This window comes from Nesoenas mayeri (genome assembly GCF_963082525.1).
Source record: "Nesoenas mayeri genome assembly, chromosome: 10".
Classification (NCBI taxonomy): domain Eukaryota; kingdom Metazoa; phylum Chordata; class Aves; order Columbiformes; family Columbidae; genus Nesoenas; species Nesoenas mayeri.
The window spans coordinates 22,593,603-22,619,588 of record NC_137560.1 but is presented as its reverse complement, the minus strand read 5'-3'; the positions used below and the strand labels follow the sequence as shown (position 1 = coordinate 22,619,588).

The window sequence follows — 25,986 nt, the reverse complement described above, 5'->3', positions numbered from 1 at the left end:
GAGAGATCAGCTTTGATTTGAAGTTTTGGTTTGCCCGTGGCAGGTAGTGTACCTGCTTCAACCTTTTGTATCACGTTGTTTACTTACTTATATCCTTTCTATTTCCATTCCAGTCCTAATTTGAAGTCAGATCACTGGTTCGCTAAATCAATTCCAGAATCCATTACCTCGCTCCTATCCCCAGTGCCTTCTGAGGGTTGAAATGTGGTGGCACTTCCCTCTTATTTACCTTCTTCTCCACCGAGGAGTCTGCCCAGGAACGTGTTTTTGGCAGAACAGAAGCCTCTTCTGCTGGGACACCTCGTGCTCCTGCTTTTCCAGAGGTGACATAAGGCTGCATTGGGGGAACAGCAAAGACCAGGAGGCTGCTGAGGTGCTCACACCTTAGGAAAAGCACTTCAGAGGTACCGAACTGCTTGGAGAAGCCTCATCTGCAGGAGCAAACATGCTGAGTTGTCTTCCTCAGGTCAGGATTTGACCTGGCCCTGAAAATGTCCCCTCTTGTCCGTGAACTGACGAGTGACGTGGTGACCGGGCAGGATGTGCAAAGAGTCTGTTGTGACAGGACAAGGGGTGATGGTTTTAAACTAAAGGAGGGAGATTCAAGCTGGATATGAGGAATTGTTGCCCTGAGGGTGGTGAGAGCCTGGCCCAGGTTGGCCAGAGAGGTGGTGGATGAACCATCCCTGGAGACATCCCAGGCCAGGCTGGACGGGGCTCTGAGCACCCTGAGCTGGTGCAGATGTCCCTGCTCATGGCAGGGGGGGCACTGGGAAGGTCCCTCCAACCCAAACCATCCTGTGATTCTATGATTCTAAACCTCTCAAAGGCATCGCTGCAGTGACCGTCTGAACCAGAGCTGGCTTTTGTGGAGCTCGTTTGAAATTTGGACGTGACTAAAGATAATGTCAATGCCGCCTGATTTTTTTCCAAGCATCTAGAGAATCGCTGGGATTAGTGTGTATGGGTGATGTGTGATTGCCTTCAGCTCTGCTGAGTGATCTCCTGTCTGAGGGGGGGCAGTACTGTAGATGTTTTGCCTTGGGAGGCTGATTTGAGAATGTATTAAGCGGAGTGTGAGGTGAGCAAAATTGCCTAATGCACAAGCCAGCTACACCTTGGGAGGGAGCACTTAGAAATCACTTATCTGCTTTTTATTAAATTAGCATTGCTATATTGCACTTGTGACTCAGACTCGTCTCTGACTGCCTTAAATTTAAGCCGGAAAACCGCTGACAAAGGTGTATAACTCAGTTCAAGCTCGGAGATGAGCCCAGGCTGGTGGGGTCGAGCGGTTCCTGGATGTGTTGGAGATGGAGGGTCACGTTTGGAAGTTGGTGACGTGTTTCTGGAGGGGTTTCTATCGCAGTGCTGGGCTGTGACTGGTGCTTGGTGGCTGCCTGTTGTCCCCAAGGGGCCGTGACAACCCAGTGGCTGATGTGGCCGAGCTCCCTCCGCTTCCCCGGCCCCCCGGGCTGCCTCTGTTGGTTCATCGATTCAGCTTTGCTTAAAGGAGAATTGCTTTGATGAGGCCAGCGCTGCTATGGGGCTCGGCTTCTCCCGCGGGAGCTTTGTCCCTCTGCTCGCTGGGGACAAAGCGGGGTCACCGGGGCGAGCGCTTTTAATGCTGCCTCCTTAGGCTGGACTGTCAGCCTGCCTAGGCAGGGCTCCTCCTCTGTGAAATGCTGTAACAACAGTGAGTGGGGAGGGTGGGAGGAATGCGTTAGTGCTTAGGCAAGGCCTTTCATTAGTGATAATTGCTGGGGGAGCCTTTATGAAGGGGGCATTGCCGACCTGCCCCACCGCGGGGCTGTGTCCCCGGGTGCCCAGACCTGCTGCTGCCCAGAGAGGGGAGTTAGGCCTGTCCTGGGGAGCTGGGCTGGCCCAAGTCAGGAGTCTCTCTTGCTCCCTGTTCCGCCTGGTTTAGTGGCTGCACAGGAGCCCGAGTGCAGTGTCAGCGCTGGGTTTTTGTAGTGGGGATGGTTTGCTGGCAGAGAAGGGGTGAATTCCCAAAGCAGTTCCCCTGCAATGTGTCTGAAAACCTGCTGTATGGTTTGCCCCAGGCACATCTGGGCTCATCTGGAGGGAAACTGCTGGCAGATGTGTGTGTGTCCGCAGCACTGGTGATCCAGAGACTCACAGAACAGTTTTGGTTGGAAGAGACCCTTAAGATCATCAAGTCCAACCATAACCTAACTGGCACTAACCCATGTCCCTGAGAACCTCATCTGTACATCTTTTAAATGTATCCAGCATGTGGGATGGTGGAGAGGAAGGTGAGGAAGAGCTTGGGATGATGATGGCACCTGGGCAGGTGTGGTGACCTCTGAGCAGTGTGGGTGCGACGAGGTTCCCAAAAATGGGTTCAGGCATCTCAGGAGGAACAAAATTCCTGCAGCAGTTTGTTCTGTGGGGCTGGGGGGAGGGAACTACTTGAAGCAGCAAGATAACGCGAAGTGGTGGTGTTAGAAATACCAAAACCTCCTCCTGTGCACAAGCTCTCCAGTGGATTCCTGGAAAGGACCTTATGATGAGGCTGCAGGTTGGAGCAGCTGCCAAGATGTTTAATAAGCAGAGCCCTGACCTGGTATGGGAGGGCTGAGGATGGTGCTGAGACAGCGTCATCGTTACAGCGGTGGGATTGACGAGCTTGTTAATGGGTTGATCTCATCCCAGTCCATTAGGCGCTTGATGCTCGGCGGAGCCGTAAGGGCTGCAGATGAAGGATTGGGGGAAGCAGATTAGCGATAAGAGGCTGGATAGAGTGGTCATTAAAACGAGTACTCGTTAAAATGCTCATCCAGAAAGGCTGAAGCAGGACCAGCCCTGCACTGCTTGGCGTGAGTAAGACACGTACATGGAGCACACAGCTGGGACGCACAGGGACAGGCAGGTGACACTGCGGTGTGGTAGGTCTTCCTAAAAAAAAGACGGGATGGCAAGAGCAAGCGAGCCTCTTAATTAACGCATTTGCTCCTGTAATAAATCACTGTTCAGTGGGATTTCTCTTGGGTTTGTGCTCGGCTCCAGAAAGCCGCCGTCCTCTCTCGCAGCCGGTTACATGGGTTTCTGTGGGGCCATCCACAGCTCCCCAAGTACTCAGAGCTCACAGAGGCTTGTGCCCACCCGGCAACGCTCCTGCCTCCCTACCTGCCTGCCTAAAATTATGTCGTGAGCAGCAACAACAAGAATCCCTTTTTATTATAGAATTGAAGCACCGAATTGAAATCCTAATTAGTTCACCCCCCAAATACCCTGAAGAAAAATACTACCATGTAAGAGTTTTGGCGTGTCCTCTGAAGGGCTCTGAGCACCTGCCCTGTGCCCATGGTTCATTTGTTTCGTCGGGGGGTAACAGGGTATTATAAATACCTGTGGGTTTGAGGCTGGGTTGCCCTGTGCTCTTGGTGACCTGTTGTTGTGAAAGACGCAGCGTTGTTTGGCCACCCCCTGGGAATGGAAAATAAGGGTTTAGCTGGTACTGAGCGTCACGCTGTGGCCGAGCGGTTTGGGTTTTCCTTTAGGTGTTAGGAAATGTGCAGGGGGCCGTGGTCACCTGGGTTGGCTTCTTGCCTGAAGTTCCCCTCTTACAGGAATGATAATTCCCCTTATGGCAGCATTTGCCCTCCGCTGGTTTGTGGCAAATTGGGAAGTTTATGACCTGCCCGTGTGCTGGGAGGTCACAATTCTGTGATCTTGGGGCAACTCGGGCACCAGTTCCCGCAGCTTTGGGAGTGCCGGCTTGTCTGGATCAGCCTTAAGTTACTGAATGCAATAAGGAAGAAGAGGTGTAGGTTTGTTTGAGCTGAGGTTTCTCGGGTTCTCTAACAGCCTCAGAAGACAGATAACCATCCGGCAGGGTGGCAGCAGCTTGGATTTAAAGACTTTCTGACCACACACCAGTTCTGGTAACTATTTTGGTTCATTTACTGCATTAGCTGTGCAAGGAAAGGAGGCCAGTAGAGGACCCAAAAATACAGAGCTGAAATAACGCGTGTGCCTTAAACTTGCTGTCTTTTCGCTGCCAGCTCTTGACTGAATGAGGTCAGCTGCCAGTCCCGAGACACAGATTAGAGGAAACAGGCACCCACACAACCCCCAGCTGTCTGGACCCACTAACGCGCGGTTTCGCTGTCGTGCAGAACCTGAGTGCGGGGCTGCCCTCGGGCCAGATCTGCCACGACGAGCAGCGGCTGGAGGTGATCTTCGCCGACCTGGCCCGACACAAGGACGACGCTCAGCAGCGCAGCTGGGCGCTCTACGAGGACGAGAACGTCATCTGCTGCTACCTGGAGGAGCTGCTCCGCATCCTGGTGAGCGCGGCGCTGGTGGAGCCCCCTTCCTCTGGCTCCTTCGCCCCTGTGCTGCCGTCGGATCTGCTGTTTCAGAGGACATGGGTTTCTTGTGCGTCCTTTATTGTCAACGTGAAGCCCTGGCCTGTTGTGCAGGGTCTGCGGCGCTCTTGAGCTGCCTTCCTCTCCACCTCACAGAGCGGTTCTGCAACGAGCTCTAGAGCTGTTCTGCAAGGGGTTCTAAAGCAGTTCTGCATCATCTCTCGAGCAGTTCTGCAATGAGCTCTAGAGTGGTTCTGCAGGGGTTCTAGAGCTATTCTGCAACGAGCTCTAGAGCAGTTCTGCGTGGGTTCCAGGGCTGTTCTGCAACGAGCTCTAGAGTGGTTCTGCATGGGTTCTAGAGCTGTTCTGCAAAGGGTTCTAGAGCTGTCCTGCAGAGAGCTCTAGAGCTGTTCTGCAAAGAGTTCTAGAGCGTTCTTCCCAGTGTCTGTAGCATCTGCAGAATATAAACCCTTCACCTCCAGGCAAACCCAGCCTCCCACAGAAAACCTACGAGTCTGCACTCCCCGGCTCATTTAAAACGTCTCCCGTGTATAACATCCTCCGTGACTGGAAAGTGCCCGCGGGGTGAGGCAGATTAAATGCAACCAGAATTCTTTGGTTACCTCGAAAGTGAGCTTTCAAAGTATTTTTTGTGGGAAAGTATGAAGCATCTCGGCACATCTGTGCGTACGGGAGAGGCATCCGCACAGTGAGCAGCCGTGGGACATGGTGTCCCCGCGCTGTCACCAGCACGTACAAGCTCTGCATATGGCGAGTGTGACGATGTGGGAGCTGCTCCTTAGTGCAGTGACATGGTCTGTCTTGTGGGTTCCTATGTGGGGTTTGCTCTGGCCCCTATTTTGTATTCCTCTCCAGTTCTGACATAAGTAGAACTGATATTTTGTTTTGCGTAATAAATCCCAGTGTCTTTATCCCTCATCATACGGCCTGTGCTGCATCAGCGGGATTTTGTGCAACCGTTTCCTCCTAATTTAGGGGTGGGAGGAGATGTGCAATTCTTCTCGGGATAGGAACGGTGCTGGAGCTGCTGTGTGCAGCTGCATGTTGTGCTCATCGAGGTGCTGCTCAGGTCGTGGGGTTTGTAGATATTTTCAGCCCAAAACATGCTGCACGGCAGGGAAGTTTCTCAAGAATTCCCTTTGATGCCGAATCTATGGGGCGATGGTTCTCGAGCTGTCTCTGGGCTTGCTTTGGTGGGCACATTGTTGCTCTGACATGGCGCTGGGCTGACTTGTTCATTCCTGCTTCCAGACAGACGCAGACCCAGAAGTTTGCAAGAAAATGTGCAAGAAGAATGAGTTCGAATCCGTCCTGTCCCTCGTGGCGTATTATCAGATGGTAAGGTGGCAGAACGCATCCTATCTCTCCCTTTTTGAGATCTCCCTGAAGATGTAAAGGAGCAGGGTTGCTATGAGGAATATATCTAAGGTGTTCCCCCCGGATGGCGCAGGTCTGTGAAGGAGATGGAGCTGCAGCACGTCCCTTTGCGTGCTGGTGAATGTCAGTGCTATGGATTTGAGTCGTATGGGAGAGCAGAGGATGCTCGAGACGTGGAAGCGGTCGCTGGCGCTGCTTTTATTAGCTGCGCTGAGGGACAGAACCGGCGTCGCTAATATCTAGAGGAAGGATTTCCGAGGACGCCTTGGGAAAGCTGACAGGCTGCGGCTGCTGTGCATCAGTAAATAGCCTTGCTCAGGAAAGTAGGTTGTGAGCAGAAGCCTTGGGAGCAAGGAAGGAAATCAGTATTCAGCGGAAGGAATGGAGGTGTTGCCTTCAACGCCTCTGCGGTGTTGCTTTTCCCCTCTCCTTCCTGCAACGTGCTGTTGTGGGACTCCGGGGGGGTTAGAAACTTGTCCCCATCTTGTCCCTAAGTCCCCAGCTACAGCACATTGAGCCTTGTGGCATTTAGCTTTCATGTGGCACTCGAGTGTCTGAACCTGGAGCTCAGCACCATAGCGTGTCCAAGAGCACTGGGAAGGCAGACTGGGCATACTGGAGCCTGCTGGTTTTCACTGCCTGCTCTTTGACTGGGATTTTGAGGAAGCCTGAACAGCTGGAGAGCAGACGGGTCTCCTGTTGTGCCAGGGCTTGGCTCACTTGTGTTTTCTGAAGCCCGGAGTTGTTGGCTGAGGCTGGAATACAGAGGTTACCCCAGCACCAGAGCTCTTGTGTGGGAGCTGCAGGTTCAGCATCATCTTTGCTGGAATTCCCTGCGTGTCCCAAAACTTGTCTGGTTATACTCTCTGCTCCCAGCACAAACCCGACAGCTCCACAGTGGAGGAGCTGCTCCCATCCTGTTCATTAACCATCACACACCGAGGATTTGCAGATAGGTCAGGAAACCTCCTTCAGAGCAGCGTTTGCAAACCCTCGGTGTGCTGAGGGGCTCCTCGCTAAACCTCAGTTTGCTGGGGATGGGTGTAGGTTGTTGGTTTGTATTCACGTTTAGGGCATGAACTGGGGCATTTCAGATCTGAGCTCTGATTGTGCCAACAACCTGTAGCCAGCCCACTTGTGAACAGTATAAGAAAATGACTCCTATGCTGTAGCTACAAGCAAGTAGATCTTCTGGGTTCAGCATCAGCCTGGGAAAGTCTGTGGCTGCCCAACAGTGGGAATTTCTAGCCGTTTATGTTTCTGCCTTAGAGCGACCCCCATGTGGGACAGTGTTTCATGCAGTGAATTGTTTTTGCAGGAGCACAGGGTGCCGTTACGGCTGCTACTGCTGAAGTGCTTCGGAGCCATGTGCAGCTTGGACGCCGCCGTCATCTCGACGCTCGTGAACTCGGTGCTGCCGATGGAGCTGGCGCGGGACATGCAGACGCACACACAGGGTGAGCAGAGCGACAGGCACGGGCTGGAACACAGGACGTTCCATCCGAACGTGAGGAGAAACGTCTTTGCTGGGAGGTGCCAGAGCCTGGCCCAGGCTGCCCAGAGCGGGTGTGGAGTCTCCTTCTCTGAGACATTCAAACCGCCTGGGATCCTGTGTGATCTGCTCTGTGACCCTGCGTGAGCAGGGGTTGGGCTGGATGATCTCCAGAGGTCCCCTCAACCCCAAACGTTCTGGGATTCTGTAAGCAGGTGAAAAGTGGCTCCGCTGTGTCCTGAACTGCCAGCCCGCGGCTCTGCAGCATCTCTTCTTTCCCTGGCATTGTTTCATGGTGAGGAGTTTTTCCCTCCTTGCTGCAACACATGGGCAGGACAGGCGCAGGGTGAAAAGCTGCCTTTCCTTTGCTGACAGGCCACTTTTCGTCACAGGAGCCTGTAAATCGGTGTCCTGATCCCCTCAGCTTACGGCAGGCGCTTGCACAGATGTCTAGTCCTCCTGGTGACCCGCCTTGACCCAGACGTGTCCGTCCTTCAGAGGTGGTTCCACTAGCGGTTCCCTCCTGCCATTGTGGTGCTTAGTGCTGCACGTCCTGCCAGCTCATGGCAGGCGGTACCTTGTGTGACAACATGACCTTGAATCCTAGAACAACTTGGCACTTATTTTGGTACTAAAACCCGGGGAATAGCAGCTGATCCGTGACATACTGCAGAATAACTAATCCCTCCCGCGGATGGCGGGGACCGGAGCGACCGGTGCCAGCGCTCAGCAACTGGGGAGCGTCGAACTGGCTGCGGCAGCTCTGTGGGATCCCCCCTGGCCTGTTCCTGAAGAGCAGGCGATGCAGAAGCTCCGTGCGTGGCTGCTGGGCCCCTTTGATGAGAAGGCGCTTTACCCTGGGGCTGCTGCAGGCCCATTGGCCGCTGGCCAGTTCTGCTGCCAGATGCTTGGGTCTTATTGCTCCTGGACAGCCGCTTCCCTCTGCTGCCGCTGGCCTGCGCATCCATCAGTGTTAGAAGAGCTTATAATAAGCCACAGTGAGGCAGAATTAGCCAGAACAATTCCAAAGAAAACAGAGGGGGATAATCCAGCCTGTAATTGTGACTTTCTCCCCGGTCGCAGCTCAGTGTTCAGCTGTCGGGCTCCTTTCACTTCAGCGCAGACAGTCGCGTGTGCTCCTAGCGCCTGCGTTTTGCGCTGCTGCGTTTAGAGGTGAGAAGCAAGGTCTTTGAAAGCCTCTGAGAAATACATTTCACACATAATAGCAGCTTTCTTACCGGCACCTCAGCAGGCTTCGGAAACGCAGGATGCTGAGCAAACAGCCGCGTCTCTCCTGCCCTTCACGGCCACTCCAGCGGTTCCTTGTCAGCAGAGTCCCCCTGCTCCAGGACAGTTGTATTCATGCTGTTTACTTTCTTGCAGCCACTGGTGCTGCTCTGGAAGGAAAAACATAAATAAAAAGCTGTGCTTTGGCTGGCAGGGACTCTGTTCTTCAGCATGGTGAGTCTTGGATGTCTCGCTGCAGCTGGGACGCTCCAAAAACTTGTAGCATCTGTGCTGATTTCACTGGGTTAATGTGCCCCAAGTTCAGCTTTCCGGCTGGTGTTCAGCACCCTTTGATTCCGCATCCTCAGGCAAATACAACAAGATTTGCCGCCTTGTAGTGGAGTCTGCTGTCGACAGAGCCGAACGGACATCAGCGCATGGCAGATGGGCCAAGGACACGTAAAACCACCCTCCCCCCTCCCAGCTTTAATTAAGCTCTTCCTCCATATTTGCTACAACCATTGCTGGCTTCTGGTTCTCAGATCATTATCTCATTGCCTTTGATGTGATGAGAGAAGATGTTTTGCTCGTGAAAGCCTTGCTGGGAGCAGCAGGTCCCTGTGTCTGCCCCTGCAGCCTCGGGTACCCAACTCCTGAACCCGGGGAGGAAAACATGGAAAATCGTGCGGAGAACAGTGTGTCAGATTCTCTTTCTGCTGCGGTGAGCTTTGGCATCGCTGGCACCTTGTAGCCAAGAGCTTCTTATATAAGTCTGAACGATATTTAAGTCATTGAGTATCCTCCATCTCCATTTACCAAGAGTAAACAGCAGTCTCAGCTTCCCTTTGCTGCCGCACGGTCCAGAGCGCTCTCCTGCAAACTCTTTGTGCTGTAGTAGCTCTGATTAAGCCCCAAACGAGCTATTTTTACTCAAAGCATTTGGTATTTGAGAACTCGGGCGTGTTGCACAGCGCTGACAAAGTCTGCATGCCCTTTGTTTAGCGTTTTTCCCCCGTGCTTACAGTAAACCCAAGAGCCGCTGAGTGTTGCGAGTCCTTTGGCCCAGCCCAGGAGCGAGTGGTGACAGCAAAAGCATCAGCCTGTGCGCTCAAAACCAAAGTGCAGGTGCTTGGAGGTGGATGGATTTGTGCACCGAGAAGGAAAACATTTGGAGGGGGCACTGGAACCAGCAGGTGTTGTGTGGGAAGCAGCACTGTTGGGAGGAGCATCATATATTGAAGGGACTTTTTTTCCCCTCTAATGAAAAGTAGTTTGGGTAATTTTTTTTATAAGTACACCCTCAGTTTCCTTGTAACAAGTGCCCCTAGGCTCTTTGGGCAGATAGAACTGAACTTTATTTAGCCAGTATGTGTGGTAACCTGATTTATAAAAATAATCCTCCTTTTCCTATAGTCTTCAGACTTGCTGAACTGGATACGGGGGACAAGGGGGATATATAGGATATGAGGGATGCTGACACGTGCGAATGCGGAACAGCAAAACACCACGGCTCAGCCCAGCTCTTGCTGGCTCTGGTAATGGTACCTCATTAACCTGAGAGCAGCTCATGGCAAACACGTAGTAAATGTTTATTTTCCATAGGAAACCAAAGTCCCAGATCATGTCCTCCTTGTCTGCCATCAGTTAACACCCTTTAATTTATCGCAAACCCAGGGAGCAGGCATGGGTGACCCCCTTCCAGCAGCTCCTGCCGCAGGGACCAAACCCACCGCGTTTCCCACCCCGGGGCGGGTTCATGGTCATGCTGAGCTGGACAGACCCTATGCCATGATGGCTTATTTTTCCTTCTGCAAATATCTGTTAATTAAAATGGAGGGAAGGCTGCGGTTCCGCGGGGCATTCGGGTCGAGGTGCTGCCAGCGAACGCTGTGCCGGACCAGCGGGAGGTACCGGCGGCCGGGAGGCGGGCAGACGCGCAGCCCCAGTGGCGAGCAGCGACCTGGGCTCCCCGGGGGCCGTTGGCGGCTCCAGGCAGAGCCGCGGTGGCGATCACAGCCACGGTGACGAGCGGCGTTGCCATCCGGGGGCGGCGGCGCTGGGAACAGGCGGCGTTTGGAGGTGGCCAGATGGATGCTTTTTCTGGGTTCAGTAATTACATAACTACGGGACGTGTCCTGGGACTGCGCAGGGGAGGTTTTTAATTATTCGGATCGAGTTTGCCCAGAAAAAAAAAAATCAAGAATTCTTGTTGTGGTTATTTATAAATTGCTTTGGAAACACGTGGCACAGAAGGTGCGTGGTGTGCTTAAACAGGGGGGAAAAAACACCCTTATTGCTCAGTAAATATAGGAGCGAGGAGCAGTCTAATTGGTTAAATGTCTGTATTATACGTGTGGCTTGCCAGCTGCAGCTGCGAGACATTTTTTCCCATCTGCAGAAGAACTAATGGCAGGACCTCGATCTTGCAGATCACCAGAAGATGTGCTACTCCGCGCTGGTGCTGGCCATGATGTTCTCCATGGGGGAGCCGCTGCCGTACCATCACTACGGTAAGAGCAGCTGGTGGTTACTTATGGCTTGGCAGGACAGCAGAGCCCGTGGTGGGACAGGCGGGACCTTTCCTGGTGGGGTCTCCTCCCCGTCTCCCTTCTCACCGGACGCTGCAGTCCTGGGTGCTTCCAGCTCTTGGGAAAAACAGGGATGATTAAGGATGTTGCAGTCAATAACAAAGCGCACACTTCGTGCCACATCTGCCTGTTTTGTCCTCTGTCCTTTCATTGCAGCCACAAACCCCTGCCCGCTTCTTCCCCAGCCCATGTCGTGTTCCCGTATTTGGGAAACTCTGGGCTCAGTTTTCCTAGAAACGCAGTTGAGATTTTTTTGTAAGCAGCTTCACCTTAGCACCCTGGTAACAATATGAGATTTAAGTCAGTGCAGCACAGACTGTGAAATGAGCCTTCACACCTCCTGCTCTTCTCTCCTCGTGTAACCCTGGCAATTATTTCCTGCAGATGGGCTTACTTGCTCCTGAGCTTTCCTAAGAGCTCAGTTGAAAAACAGGTTATTACTAATGATCTGGATGATTACTTCTTTTAGTTTTTAAATAGATGGATTAAACCAGTGGTCGAGAATACAGATCTTTTCCTACCTGAAGCCTTCCTTGGTGGCAGCGATGCTGCAACAACACCTAGAGCAGGATTTGGTGCTTGATTTACTCCAAAAGTTGCCAGTGGAGGAGCAGTTTTCAGGGTTCCCCTGCGCTGTGGGTAGTTCTCTGAGCCACTTGTCTCCCACACAAAGATACTCAGTGGTCGGTTTAGTCCCCTTGCAGGGTTGTTAACTCTCTGGAGGCTGACACTGACACTGCTAATGGTTTTTAAGCACAAAAGCCCGGAGAAGTGGCTTATGTGGTCCCTGGTTGCTGGGCTTGTCTTCCCTGTGCTGTGAACTCCCCTCTTTCTCCTTGCGCAGAACATCTCAACTCCCAGTTTGTGCAGTTCCTGCTGGATGTGATCGAGGACGGGCTGCCCTCCGACACCACCGACCAGCTGCCCGACCTATTTGTCAACGTCCTTCTGGCCTTCAATCTCCACATTCCAGGTGGGTTAAGTGCTGCCGTGCTGGGCAGCGCTTCGAGGGGCTGAAACCGGGGAGCGAGACCCTCGCTGGGTCTTCGTGGTGCTGCGATAGCCGCTCCAGCTCCCCTGGCCTCTGGAAATACACTGTGCTTAAATATCATGCAAACCCTGGAGGAAAAAATGGTCCAAGCAGCCGAGCGCTGGGGCGCAGCAGCTCTGCGGAGCCCAGCGCGTTTCTCTCTCTCTGCTTCCACGATCAAGCGGCTCCTGGGCTGCACTTGCAGAACATGAGTGGGGTTTAACTCATAGGCACAGGTGATTTGGGAAAGAAAAATCCTTCGTCAGGCATTTCTCGGTGAGAGTCGAGAAAGTCCTCTGCCTTCAATAGGTCTGGACAAACCTGCTCACCCGGCTGCACCTCTGGAAGCTCATTCAGTGCCTGTGTGTTGGGATCAGGCTCTTCAACACTGGCCTGAGCTGTCACCTGAGTGTCCTCGTCCTCTGTCCCCCTCCCCGGTGAGAACAGATGCCACATCTGGTCCCCAGAGAAGGGCGTTTGCCCTCTCACCGGCTGTTGTTGGACGGTGGGAGAGCAGTTCCACATCCTGCTGAGAGAAGCAGCTCAACCCAAAACCTCCTGTTGCTCCAATTGTCTTTAGTTAATTACTTCGTCTTGTTCTGCTTCATGGCTTTACCCTTGATTTTGTGGAGAGGAGCACGGAGGATAAAGCAGCAGGGACATGTCCAGTAATTTACCTGTTATTCTGAGTGAAAATGTATGTGAAAGTTTGTAATGTCATGTGCGAGTTGATAGCAGAGGCTGGTGAAGCGTAACCTCTGCTGCTCATCCATTACCCCTTCCTGCAGTTACCCGGGTACCTCTGGCTGCAGTAATTAGGCACTAACACGCGACAGGCAGCGTGTTTCTGGGGGTTATTGCCCACCTGGGTTGTAGCCAAGAGCAGTGACTTTAGATACTAAGAGCATGTTAAATGATCAGGTTGCCTGTTAGTGGATTGCATTTTTAGTCCTCTCTGTGCAAGGTCCATCTGTCGTACCATTCGGGGGTGCAGCGTTAGTTCAGAAACTCTCACGAATTGCTGCCCTTCAGTGTAAAGGATCCTAAAGCACTTTGCAGCCTGTGAAATATCATCAGGTTGCCAGCCCTGTGCCACAGAACCAGCCGTGCCGCGCTGCTGGGATGCTCTGAGCATGCACAGGCGAGGTCTGCTAGGGTGAACGTATTTTAATTACAAAAAAATCACCCCCAGAGCAGCTAGGGGATGTGTCCTAGAAGTCGTCCTCAGCCTCTCCCCTTGCACAGCCCCATGCTGAGTGCTGGGAAGAGAAACATTTCCCTTCTGGTTGCCCCTTCTTACGAGAAGGTAACAAAGCCCAGCAGGGCACTGGTGCTACAGAGCGCGAAGGTACCAGGGAGCGGAGCTTTGGAGCTCGGTGAGCAGAGGTGACGTTCCACAGCATGAAACCTTTGCACGGGATTTCGCAGTATTTGCCTGGCTGGACGGGAGCTGACATGTGAATCAGGTGCACACAGTCCCAGGTGTTTCATGCGTTGTTGCCGCATTTATTTCACCTTCCCTCTCCCTTCCCACCTGCTCTGTGGGGCTGAAATGTTTCATAGCCCTGATAGACTGTCGTTCCCCAAAGCTCCCCAGAGCATTGATGCGAAACAGGAATCCTCCGCTATATGTTTTGATTACCATGGCCTTCAGGAAACAAAGGGATGTGCTGAACAGGTTTGTTCTTTAGTTCCAGAACACAATGTGATCATGACTACAATAAGCAAGCACTCAAATGTCAAGACTTTCACAGAAAAGCTGCTGCTGCTGCTGAACAGGGGAGGTGAGTGTTTGCGGCGCTGTTACCTGCCTGGCAGGGGGTGCAGGGACACAATGAGCCCGGAGCTCGTTAGGGGCTGGGTTGTGTTGGAGAGGCAGGTGGCTGAGGAGCTGCAGGCTCAGGCAGGACGTGCTGCTTCATAGAATCACAGGATGGTTTGGGTTGAAGGACCTTCCCAGCTTCCCCAGTGCCCCCCCTGCCATGAGCAGGGACATCTTCACCAGCTCAGGGTGCTCAGAGCCCCGTCCAGCCTGGCCTGGGATGTCTCCAGGGATGGTTCAGCCACCACCTCTCTGGCCAACCTGGGCCAGGCTCTCACCACCCTCAGGGCCAACAATTCCTTCCTCCCGGTGAGTCTGTGAGAGTGACGGGCTGCATTGCTGAGGACGGAGCTGCGCAATGAATAAAGTGGTGCTGGTGGCATCTGGGCGGAGAGGAGAGGCCTCGGGGCTGCTGTTTCTGTGTCATTCTGGGGCAGATCAGCCGTGGCCGGCTGCAAGGCGGGCAAGCTCCTGTCTGGGAGAAAATCTGGTCCTGAGCCACTTCTGTCCTTGGGCAGACAGGGCTCCATCAGCGCTGGCACGCAGACCTCAGCCTGTGCTGGCAATCGTCTGCCCCAGGGGACAGATCCAGAGGGAGCTCTTGCCTTCCAAAATGCTGCTTCGAGTGGAACTGCCCATTTCAGAACCGCCGGCAGGTTGAGCGTTGTGTCTGCTCCAGCCAGAGCCAGACCCACTGCACATGGAGAGCTTTTGCCAAGCAGATTGCTAGAAAGCTGGAGCTCTCCGCGGGCAGAGCGGTGCCAGGTCTCTGCCTGCGCCGTGTGCCACTATTGTGCTTTCTAATACCTTCTGGAGCGCAGGGGCTTTGCTGCCGGAGATTCATCTTCTTGATCTGCTGGTAAATAACTCATCACGTGACGCTTGCGGCTCATCTTACTCTGGCTTTAGTTCTCTTTGGGGTTACAAATCACTATATCAGCTTCCATCTCAGTGCTCTTCTGTGTGGCCTCCTCCCAAAGCCTTTGTTTAGCCTTTTCCCTGCAGGGATCACCTTCCTGCAAGGGCTGGGGGAAGAAAGAGGGGGGCACAACCTAATGAAGATGCTTCTCTTGTCCCTGCCTTCCTGACAACTGCTGGGGGCTGCAGTGGCACAGAGCCCCGCTTGGGAGGTTTAGATTGGATATTAGGAAATAAATTCTTCCCAGAAAGGGCTGTGGGGCATTGGAACAGGCTGCCCAGGGCAGTGCTGGAGTCACCATCCCTGGAGGGCTGGACATGGGATGAGGTTCTCAGGACATGGGGCAGTGCCAGGGGTGGGGTAATGGTTGGACTCATCATCCTGAGGGTTTTTTCCAAACAAATGACTCTGTGCTTTGGAAGAGAACAGGATGTGACGGCTCATTTACACTTGGAGGGGTTTCTTTTCTTGCTGCAGGATGGCACCAGCCTGGTCTCCCTGGTGCAAACTCATTTCTGGGACAGGTTTTTCAGAGGGGTTGTTGGGCCAAACTTAATAAAGCGGGGAGAAAATCAGTGGTAGCCTGTTGAGCAGAAAGGGGAGGCACCGGGAGGGGGTGTGCTAATGAGCTCTCACCTGGGATGGTAGGTGAAACATAAACAATGATTAATGCTAATGCTAATGAGTTGGGTCTGGGCTTGACGCCCTGCAGAGCTGCCATCCTGATTACGCAGGTTTGTGCAAGGGGTGAGTGCTGAATATGAGATGGGCACCGTGGGCGTGTGGTTCAGCACAGTCTCTCTGCCTCCCCCAGATGATCCAGTTTGTATCTTCAAGCACCAGCCTCAGCCGCCACACTCCGTGCTGAAGTTTCTGCAGGACATCTTCGCCAGCAAGGACACGGCCAGCATCTTCTACCACACGGACATGATGGTCCTGATCGACATCCTGGTGCGGCAGATTGCAGATCTCTCCCCGGGAGACAAGGTGCTCGCAGGAACCCGTGGGTGCTGGGGAAGGGAGCACAGTCCCAAAGCGATGCTGTTGCTCCTGGCCCCCTGAGGGGCCGGCTGGTGCGGCCAAGGGTGGAGATCTGGGCTTGGCACATTTTTGGGTGCTCACATCAACCCTGGGGGATGAGGAGGGGGAAGGAAGGGGTTTATCCTGCCCGGCACACAGCAGTAGAAAGGCGGCTTGGAAGAAAGATCTGCCAAGCTTCTGGTGGTCTGTGCTCTTCTGAGCAGGGACCTTTGGGGATGGGGGTCGTAGGAGGGGTCTCTCTGTATCGGTATTGCAAGAAGCAGGGGATGTTTGAGAGCAGGTGAAGAGCAGCACTGGGCTGCTGTGGGAAAAATGGGAGTTTTCCATAGCTACTAATGAGCCTTAAGGAAAAGAAGGTGTCTCTGGAGTCGCTCTGGCTGGTGGGGCAGCAGCAGCTGTTCCTGTGCTCACACTAATGGAGGCTGGCGCGCTTGTTTGTCTCATTTTCAGTCTCTCACTGCGCTCTGTGTTTTGTCGCCCGGCAGCTGAGGATGGAGTACCTCTCGCTGATGCACGCCATCATCCGCTCCACGCCCTACCTGCAGCACCAGCACCGCCTGGCCGACCTGCAGGGCATCCTGCAGCGCATCCTGGGCGAGGAGGAGGAGAGCCAGCAGTGCCAGATGGACAAACTGATCATCCTGGAGATTTACAAGGAGTTCCCAGAGATCTCCCCCGGTACCAGCTAACCGCCCCTCGGCTTGGACTGGAGTTGGAACCACTTGGATCGACGACGTCTCTTGTTGACACTTCCTCCCCATCCCTTTCCCGTACAGCTCATACCTTGTACCCCTGAGGTTGGGACGATGTTCACCGGCCCTTTAGAGACGCCAGCGGCAGGAAAGGCGTGGGGTGTCCCTGGGACCTGGTGCTCGGGGACAGGCGGAACGGGCTGGGCACTGGCGCGTGGTTTGTCTGCAGAACTCGGGCAGGAGGTGTTTAGGCAGCCGGTGTTCGCGGGAAGGGCAGAGAGCAGCAAGGGGCTTCAGCAGCTGAGGTGGGGGGGTATTCGGCTGTGCTGGTGTCTCGAGGTCCCCAAGCAAAAGGCCTTTGCCATAGAGTGTCACTTCTTCTCCATGTGCATCTCTTCTCCCTGCAGTGACCAAGTGGAGTCCGCTGGTTCTTGGAAGAAGCTTTCGTAACATCTGTTTTGTTTGCTGCTGCTAGTGCCAATGTGCTGCGGCCCTGCCACGGGGAGGCAGCTCGCTCGCTGTCCAACGCCTTGTCTGGTGAGCCCGTCGCTCCCTCCTGGCCCTCAGCTTTGCCTCTGGGCAGCAGCCCACCTAGGCTCATAGGGGTCTTACCCCAGCAGCTGCTTTTTTTCAATCCGCTTTCTCTAGTGACGTTGAAATCTGAATTTCTCGCGCACTGTGGCAGCCTAGAAGCAGCGACCACACGGGCGATGCTGCCCTTGGTAAGCCTTTGGCCCGGACACGGCGCAAAGACGTGTCCTGCCAAGTGACAGCTGCCACTTGGCGCCCGTGGCAGCGTTGCCGGAGCGGTGCGCGGGCAGGCGCGCTCTGTTCGTCAAGCGTGTGCATTTCTTGCCTTGAGCTTCGTAGCAGCTCTGCCTCGCTGCCGTCCCTCCCCACGTGGCAGCGCGAGCCTGGTGTCCGGTAGCTGTTTGTGACTCTGCACGAGCGCGGGGAACCCTTGCTTATGTTTTCTGTAGGTTTCTAGCACACGGGATTAACCTGTTTCCCTGTTACAGATAGTCACACGCACTAACGTGGGTCTCTTAGATATTTCTGTGTGCGGTCTGGTCATTCCCTGTCTCCAGCTCTTCCTTTGTAGTATCTAGTGTAGGAGCTATTGGAAAGCTGAACTGGAAATACTGGGCGTTGTATTTTTTAACTCCTTTTTAGCTTGAGGTGATGGCAGGAGCTCTGCTCTGCAGGCCCGGCCTCTGGGCTGAGCAGTGGTGCTCAGGAATGGAGAGGGTTGGCCTGGCAGCCAAGAGGGGCAAGGACCCCCCGATTTCAGCCTGGGAACACCCAAAGCTTCATAACCACCCTCGTAGAGAAACCTATTTTTCCCCTGTAAAAAAAATGTATGAATGTCAAAAGGCATCCTGTATTTTCTTAAACACTTAAGTGTAACACGCAGAGGAATAAAAATGTCTTAAACTGGACTTCTGTGAGCATAGTCCTGCTTGCGCTGTCCTGTTACGAGTGAGCTGTGCTGTGCGGGGACTGAAGGGGTAGGGATGGTGTGGGTGCCAGCTGCCCGCAGAGGAAACCGGGTGCTGCCCCCCACGGGTGCTGCTTTGGGGGTGCAGGTGGTGGGAGGGCAGCGGGTAAGCTGTTCTCTGCTCCTGGCTGACAGTCGAGGTGTAAACGCCTGGCACAGGCTGCGCGCCCCCCAAATCTGGGGGGTGCATCAAGCACTGCTGCCTGCAGAAATGGGGCCAGGGGATGCTATGGCCGGTGTCTCCCAGGGGCTTGTGGCCCTGCGGTGTGTCACGCTGAACACTGCGGGGGAAATCATGGTATGCGGGGGGCTGACGACACTCAGGGTGGTCGCTTCCCGGTGCCCCTTGCTCTGTGTAGTGAATGGTTACGCGAGCCCTGGAGCCAGCCTGGGCTGCCTCAGGAGATGAGCCCCTGTCAGCATCCCTGAGCCATCACTGTCCCTGGGGGCTGCTCACCCCATGTCCCAGCTACACAGTGAGCGTCACCCCATCTGCACCACCACAGTGCTGGGGAAGGGGCTGGAGCACAAGTGTGATGGAGCGGCTGAGGGACCTGGGGGGTCAGCTGGAGAACAGGAGCTGAGGGGAGACCTTCTGATCTCTGAACTGCCTGAAAGGAGCTTGGAGCCAGGGGGGTCGGGCTCTGCTCCCCAGGAACAAGCGCCAGGAGCAGAGGAAACGGCCTCAAGTTGCACCAGGGGAGGTTGAGGTTGGATCTGGGGAACAATTTCTTCCCCAAAGGGCTGTGGGGCATTGGAACAGGCTGCCCAGGGCAGTGCTGGAGTCACCATCCCTGGAGGGCTGGACAGACGGACATGAGGTTCTCAGGACATGGGGCAGTGCCAGGGGTGGGTTAACTCTTGGTCTTTCCCAACCAAAATGATTCTGTGCTGTCACCGCAGCCAGGGCTGGGGGGGCAGATGGGACAGCCAGCCATGGGGAGTCCCAGGGGGTCCCTGCACCCACTGCCTCTGCACATCGTAGGGAATCAAACCACGGTGTGTAAACCCCTCATCCCCAAGGCTCCTCAGCGATTCCTGCTCCGTGCACGGGTGACAGGCACAGATAACATGATTGTGTTGTGTTTGCCATAACACGGCGCTATTGGTGCGGTATCTGCCGTATTGGTGTGTGTTTATCGCGGTGCAGCAATGAGGGGTGTTGGGGGGATGGTGCGGGGGGAGCGACGTGCAGCCTGTGACCTTCGCCTCTGCTTTATTGTCTGGAATGATTGAATTACCACTATTTTGTGGCAGTAATACTTTGATGATTTTCTTCTCCTCTTCTAAGCTGTCAGCTGAGTAATTAGAAGGAACAAACTTGGAAGCCTTCATAACTTTTAAAAGCATCGCCTCTCTCCTGATTGGGTTTCTTGACTGCAAATCCCCATTTTGAGGAGGTGTGATGTGTAATCCAGCTGCCCTTCATTAGATAAGGTTTTCTGGGTGAGATTTGCACGGGGCTGGGGCTGCTCTGATGGTACCAGGAGGGCTGAGGCTGGGGAGAACATAAACACCACCAGGGCATGGCAGGCATGGCCACAGCCCCGTCAGCACTGGTGCTGGACCAGCCAAGCTGGAGGTGTTTTGTGGTGGCTGAGAAGTCAATCACAGCAGGTTCCTGACGTTTGGGAATCCTACAGAGCCTATAAATGAACACGCCAGCTTCTCTGGAGGTTAGAAATCCACACCCACCAGGTGAGAGCCCTCAGCGTCTGTGAGCACCAGGGGAGCGTCTCGCCGGCATGTGCTGAGCTGCACTGGGAGCCAACTGTGATCGTGGAACAGTTTGGGTTGGACGGGACCTTCAAAGCTCACCCAGCCCAACCCCTGCTGTGAGAAGGACACAGAATCAGAGAATGGTTGTGGTTGGAAGAGACCCTCAACATCACCCAGTCCAACTGTAACCCACCCCTGGCACTGCCCCATGTCCCTGAGAACCTCATGTCCGTCTGTCCAGCCCTCCAGGGCTGGTGACTCCAGCACTGCCCTGGGCAGCCTGTTCCAATGCCCCACAGCCCTTTGGGGAAGAAATTGTTCCCCACATCCAACCTCAACCTCCCCTGGCGCAACTTGAGGCCGTTTCCTCTGCTCCTGGCGCTTGTTCCTGGGGAGCAGAGCCCGACCCCCCTGGCTCCAAGCTCCTTTCAGGCAGTTCAGAGATCAGAAGGTCTCCCCTCAGCTCCTGTTCTCCAGCTGAACCCCCCAGGTCCCTCAGCCGCTCCATCACACTTGTGCTCCAGCCCCTCACCAGCTCCGTTCCCTTCTCTCCACTCGCTCCAGCACCTCAGCGGAGCGAGTTCCTCGCACTGCCCGTCACCCTGTCCCGCTGTGCGCGGAGGGTCCGGCCGCCGGCCCCGGGGCGGCAGCGCCAGCACGGCCGGTGGGTCCTGCCCTCCGTCAAGATGGCGGCCGGGGGCGGCCGGGCGGGGGCGGGGCGGGGCGGGGCGGCGGGAGCCATGTTGGGGCTGCGGGAGGAGCCGCCGCCGCCACCTCCGGCCCCAGCAGCAGCAGCAGCAGCAGCAGCCGCGGCAGCGGCGGCGCAGCAGCGGGGCGGGGGCGGCCATCGCCGCCGCTGGGCGGGGGCGGTGCCGAGCCCAGCCGCCGTGCGCCCGGCCCGGGCGGCTGCCGCCGAGGCACCATGGCGGCGGAGGAGCCGGTGGCCGCCCCGAGCCGCCGCCGCCGCTGCTGCAGCCGCTGCAGCCGGCACCGGGAGCCGCCTCCGCTGCTGCTGCTGCCGCTGCTGCTGCTCCCTTTGTTCCCCCCCGGGCTGGGCGCCGCCGCTCCGCCGGGCTGGGCGCCGCCGGTCCGCGGGGGCTGCCCCGCCGCCGTGCCGTGCCGGGCGCTGCCGGTGCCCCCGCGGCCGCCCGCCCTGCGCCGCCGCTCCCCGGCGCGCTGCCCGCCCTGCGCCGCCCCGCCGCGCCCGCTGCCCTGCCCGGCTCCAGCCCCAGCCCCGGGCCGGCGCGGCCGGCGCGCAGCCCCCAACCGCCACCCGCTGTTCCCGCAGTACAACTACCAGGCGGAGGTGGCGGAGAACCAGCCGGCGGGGACGGTGGTGGCGGCGGTGGCGGCCCAGGACCCCGACGGCGGCGAGGCGGGGCGGCTGGTGTACTCCATGGATGCGCTGATGAACAGCCGCTCCCGGGAGCTCTTCAGCATCGACCCGCGGGCCGGGCTCATCACCACCACCGAGGCGCTGGACCGGGAGAGCATGGACCTGCACTACTTCCGCGTGACGGCCACCGACCACGGCGTGCCCCGGCTCTCCGCCACCACCATGGTGGCCATCGCCGTGGCCGACCGCAACGACCACGACCCCGTCTTCGAGCAGGGCGAGTACCGGGAGACCATCCGGGAGAACGTGGAGGAGGGGTACCCCATCCTGCAGCTGCGGGCCACCGACGTCGACTCCCCGCCCAACGCCAACATCCGCTACCGCTTCGTCAACGAGCGGGCTGCCCACGCCGTCTTCGAGATCGACCCGCGCTCTGGACTTATCACCACCAGCGGGCCCGTGGACAGGGAGAAGATGGAGAGATACTCCTTGGTGGTGGAGGCGGATGACCAGGGGAGGGAACCGGGGCCCCGCTCTGCCACGGTCAAGGTGTACATCACAGTCCTGGATGAGAACGACAACACCCCTCAGTTCAGCGAGAAGCGCTACATCGTGCAGGTGAGGGAGGACATACGGCCCCACACAGAGATCCTGCGCGTCACCGCTACGGACCTGGACAAGGACAATAATGCGCTGGTCCACTACAACATCATCAGCGGGAACAGCCGCGGCCAGTTCTCTATTGACAGTGTCACCGGGGAGATACAGGTGGTGGCCCCACTGGATTTTGAGGTGGAGCGGGAGTACGCCCTGAGGATCCGGGCTCAGGACGCAGGGCGCCCTCCTCTCTCCAATAACACCGGCATGGCCAGCATCCAGGTGGTGGACATCAATGACCACGCTCCCATCTTTGTCAGCACCCCTTTCCAAATCTCTGTTCTGGAGAACGCTCCCCTCGGCCACTCCGTCATCCACATCCAGGCCGTGGATGCGGACTACGGCGAGAACTCACGCCTGGAGTACAAACTGACGGGGATTTCGGCTGATACACCGTTTGTGGTGAACAGCGCCACGGGGTGGATCACGGTCAGTGGGCCTTTGGACCGGGAGTCGGTCGAGCACTATTTTTTTGGGGTAGAGGCTCGGGACCATGGTTCTCCGTCTCTATCTGCCTCTGCCAGCGTCACCATTACTGTCATGGATGTCAACGACAACCGCCCTGAGTTCACCCAGAAGGAGTACTTTATCCGCCTGAACGAGGACGCAGCCGTGGGGACCAGCGTCCTCAGTGTCACAGCCATCGACCGGGACGTGAACAGTGCCATCACCTACCAGATCACGGGAGGCAACACACGGAACCGCTTCGCCATCAGCACGCAAGGCGGGATGGGGCTCATCACTCTGTCCCTGCCACTGGACTACAAGCAGGAGCGAAGGTACGTGCTCACGGTGACGGCCTCCGACCGCACCCTGCGTGACAACTGCCACGTTCACATCAACATCACTGATGCCAACACGCACCGGCCCGTGTTCCAGAGCGCCCACTACTCTGTGAGCATCAACGAGGACCGTCCCGTGGGCAGCACGGTGGTGGTGATCAGCGCCACAGATGACGATGTGGGGGAAAACGCCCGCATCACGTACTACCTAGAAGATAACGTCCCTCAGTTTCGCATCGATCCGGACTCTGGGGCCATCACTCTCCAGGCGGAACTGGACTATGAGGACCAGGTCACCTACACGTTGGCTATCACTGCCAAGGATAACGGGATCCCTCAGAAAGCAGATACCACCTATGTTGAAATCATGGTCAATGATGTTAATGACAACGCCCCCCAGTTCGTCAGCCCTCACTACCAGGGCATGATCTCCGAGGACGCGCCCCCCTTCACCAGCGTGCTCCAGATCTCTGCCACCGACCGGGATGCCCACACCAATGGGCGAGTGCAGTACACCTTCCAGAACGGGGAGGACGGGGACGGAGACTTCACCATCGAGCCCACCTCGGGGATCATTCGCACCGTCCGCAGGCTGGACCGTGAGAATGTCCCTGTGTACGAGCTGACCGCGTACGCTGTGGACAGGGGCATCCCCCCTCAGCGAACTCCTGTCCACATCCAGGTCACCATTCAGGATGTGAACGATAACGCCCCTGTCTTCCCCGCTGAAGAGTTTGAGGTCTTGGTAAAGGAGAACAGCATCGTGGGGTCTGTTGTGGCCCAAATCACGGCTGTCGACCCGGATGAGGGACCCAACGCCCAGATCATGTACCAAATTGTGGAAGGCAACATCCCCGAGATATTCCAGATGGACATCTTCTCTGGGGAGCTCACAGCATTGATAGACCTGGATTATGAGACAAAACCCGAGTACGTGATTGTAGTGCAAGCCACCTCTGCCCCGCTGGTCAGCAGAGCCACGGTCCACATCAAACTCATTGACCAGAATGACAACAGCCCTGTTCTCAAGAATTTCCAGATCCTGTTCAATAACTACGTGTCCAATAAGTCCAACACCTTCCCCTCAGGGGTCATAGGGAAGGTCCCAGCTTATGACCCAGATGTATCTGACCGCCTCTTCTACACCTTTGAGCGGGGAAATGAACTGCACTTGTTGATTGTAAATCAATCGAGCGGGGAGCTGAGGCTCAGCCGTAAGCTGGACAACAACCGTCCACTCGTGGCCTCCATGCTGGTGACCGTCACAGGTAGGGTGTGAAGATCGTTAAATCATTAAACCTTTAGTGCAGTTCCTTCGGGGGGGCTCTGTGTGGTCCTCCCCAGGGAGCTCCTTCTGCATCAGGAGGGTGAGTTGGGGAATGGCAGCAAGATTTGGATTGGGAGTCCCAGTCAGGGAATACTGGGGGGACTGGGAAGGGTGGCAGTGGGGGCACGCTGTGCGAGGGGCCTGGGGCCAGAGGTGGTCTGCGAGAACAAAGCATCGTTACTCAGCGCTGAGGATGGCTTGTAGCTGCTGGTGAGACACCTTCGGAGGTGCTGTCACCAGCGAGGCTGTGACATGTGCTGGAGGGCACTGGCTGGGCCAGCAGCCAGTTCCTGGGGTGGCCAAGCTGCTGGCCCAGGGGCTCACACGCCGCTTTGCTCCCAAGCCCAGGTGGCTCTTCTCCCCGCTGGGACCGAGCGCTTCCCGGCTGCGCTCGCAGGAGGGATTGAACTCGGCGCAGAGGGAGTCCCCTTAAAAATACCGTCTGCTGGTAGCACACGGTTCTGTCCGGATCCAGGCTGTGGCACCCGGCAACGCCTGCGCTTTCTGCTGTGACTTCTAAAGCCTGGTACCACCTTTCTGCAGCCAGCTTAGTGTTGCAAGGGACAGCTGTGACAAACCTCAGAGCTCAGGGCTCAAAACTCACATTGTGTGTGTTACTGGAGTATCCAAATGCGGATGTGAGCGGTAGCTGCTGGGGTGGCTTTGGGGAGTGTTGGGGTCCCCTCCAGCCGGGCTGAGGGCAGGGCAGAGAGAGACCTGTGAGCAAGTGGGGTTTGGACCTGGAGCTCCCCGCCGCCCGGGCTTTGCCTTCACCATCAGCCTTTCTTTGCTGGCGGATGCGTGATGTGAAATGGAGGCACCCGTCCATCACTGAGCGAGGAGCGGCGGGGGGAGGGAGGGCAAGCGCCCTCTTTGGAGGGGCCAAATGCCAAATTACCGAGAGTGCCTGGGGAGCTGTACGTTAAATCGTGATGCTCCCCTGTCCCTCGGCTACCAGCTGTCCTCCCCTTTTTACCCCTTCACTCTCTGTCCGGCTCATTCAGCAAGGGGAGGGTTTCTTTCAAGAGATGGAGCGAGGGCTTTAAGACGAGACCCATTCAAAGCGTGTGGGCAGCACCAGCCCGTCGGTGGATCTGGGGCTCCTTGGGGGTTAATTGTACCCGCGGGGCTGTCTCGGAGCAGGTGCAGGCACACACATGCCCATTGCTGGAGATGCAGGGGGTGGTTTTGACCTTTCCAGCTTCTGCCCCGGTGTGTTTCTGCAGATCCTGCCTCCTCGCACCCTTAACCCTGCACAAAGGCAGGAGACAATCGCGTCCCAGGTCCTGCATCCAGCCGCCTCGCGGCGAGGGGGCCCTTGCAAATAGAGTGTCTTCATCTTCCAGGGGGAAGACAGGGAGATGCGCTTGTGAAGGAGTGGAGGAGATGGAAGGGGAAGAGGGAGAAACAGGCCTTTTGTTGGCGGTGGCTGTTGGCTGTGGCGGTCTGGTTGGGTTTTTCTGTGTGTATTGTTCGAAGCCCCGCCAGCCCCGTGCTGTCGCTGTGTGCAGGGGGAGGGAGGTTTGCGGAGCTGGCAGACAGGACGTTTTCACGGCTGCATTGTTTGCCGGGGCTCAACACAGTGCCGGAGCACCTTCCTCCGGGGGAAGGCAACAAGGGCACCAAGGTGGGTGCCCCAAGGAGGGAGCAGCTTCCCTGCCCACCTGCCGGCTTGGTGGTCCCTTTGTGGGAGGTTGGATCCCCCTAAATCACAGGGCAAGAGGCCCTTCTGTGAGCTTAGCCCCTTGGAGGAGGCAGGGGAGACCTGGGCTGTCACAAACCAGCTCCTCACAAATCTGTCGGCCCCTCTAGCTGCTAAAAACCGCTCTTGGCCGCCAATGATGCAGGACAGTGGGCGGTGGGGCTGTGTCCGTGGCTGGCGGCACAGTGTGAGATCGGGGCATTGTAGGAACTGACGTCATGTTGACTTCAAACCATTCCAGACTGGTTTCACTGGCCAGGCTGGTGGCAGGGGCAGAGGCTCAGCTATGGCCGCTCTGCTGCCCCCGTTCCCCTGCAGCCCAGAGCTTGCCCGGCTGACGGGATCCATGTGGCCACCTAAAATCCCAGCCTGGCAGGGAATACCCCCCCAGAGCACCTTTGTTCAGATGCAGGAGTCAGGAC

General features: G+C 56.3%; 2 protein-coding genes across 4 annotated transcripts in view; both read left to right on the top strand.

Moving 5' to 3' along the window:
- Nucleotides 1–17,966, top strand: part of NCKIPSD (NCK interacting protein with SH3 domain) — a 42,461-nt gene extending 24,495 nt beyond the window's left edge. For 2 of the 3 annotated variants that reach the window (XM_080350543.1, XM_080350545.1), the window contains exons 6-13: nucleotides 4,143–4,313; nucleotides 5,607–5,693; nucleotides 7,051–7,189; nucleotides 10,881–10,961; nucleotides 11,884–12,012; nucleotides 13,761–13,853; nucleotides 15,625–15,797; nucleotides 16,337–17,966. In XM_080350543.1, the coding sequence (XP_080206669.1) occupies nucleotides 4,143–4,313; nucleotides 5,607–5,693; nucleotides 7,051–7,189; nucleotides 10,881–10,961; nucleotides 11,884–12,012; nucleotides 13,761–13,853; nucleotides 15,625–15,797; nucleotides 16,337–16,540 (1,077 nt within the window). In that variant the 3' untranslated portion in view covers nucleotides 16,541–17,966. The remainder of the gene's footprint in view (nucleotides 1–4,142; nucleotides 4,314–5,606; nucleotides 5,694–7,050; nucleotides 7,190–10,880; nucleotides 10,962–11,883; nucleotides 12,013–13,760; nucleotides 13,854–15,624; nucleotides 15,798–16,336) is intronic. The other variant, XM_080350544.1, reaches the window with a different exon arrangement.
- Nucleotides 17,967–20,682: 2,716 nt separating this feature from the next.
- The window catches only part of CELSR3 (cadherin EGF LAG seven-pass G-type receptor 3), a gene marked incomplete at both ends in the record, with an annotated part of 33,189 nt that continues 27,885 nt past the window's right edge, over nucleotides 20,683–25,986 (top strand). Inside the window, one exon of the mRNA XM_080350542.1 lies at nucleotides 20,683–23,803. Coding sequence (XP_080206668.1) covers nucleotides 20,683–23,803 — 3,121 coding nt within the window. The remainder of the gene's footprint in view (nucleotides 23,804–25,986) is intronic.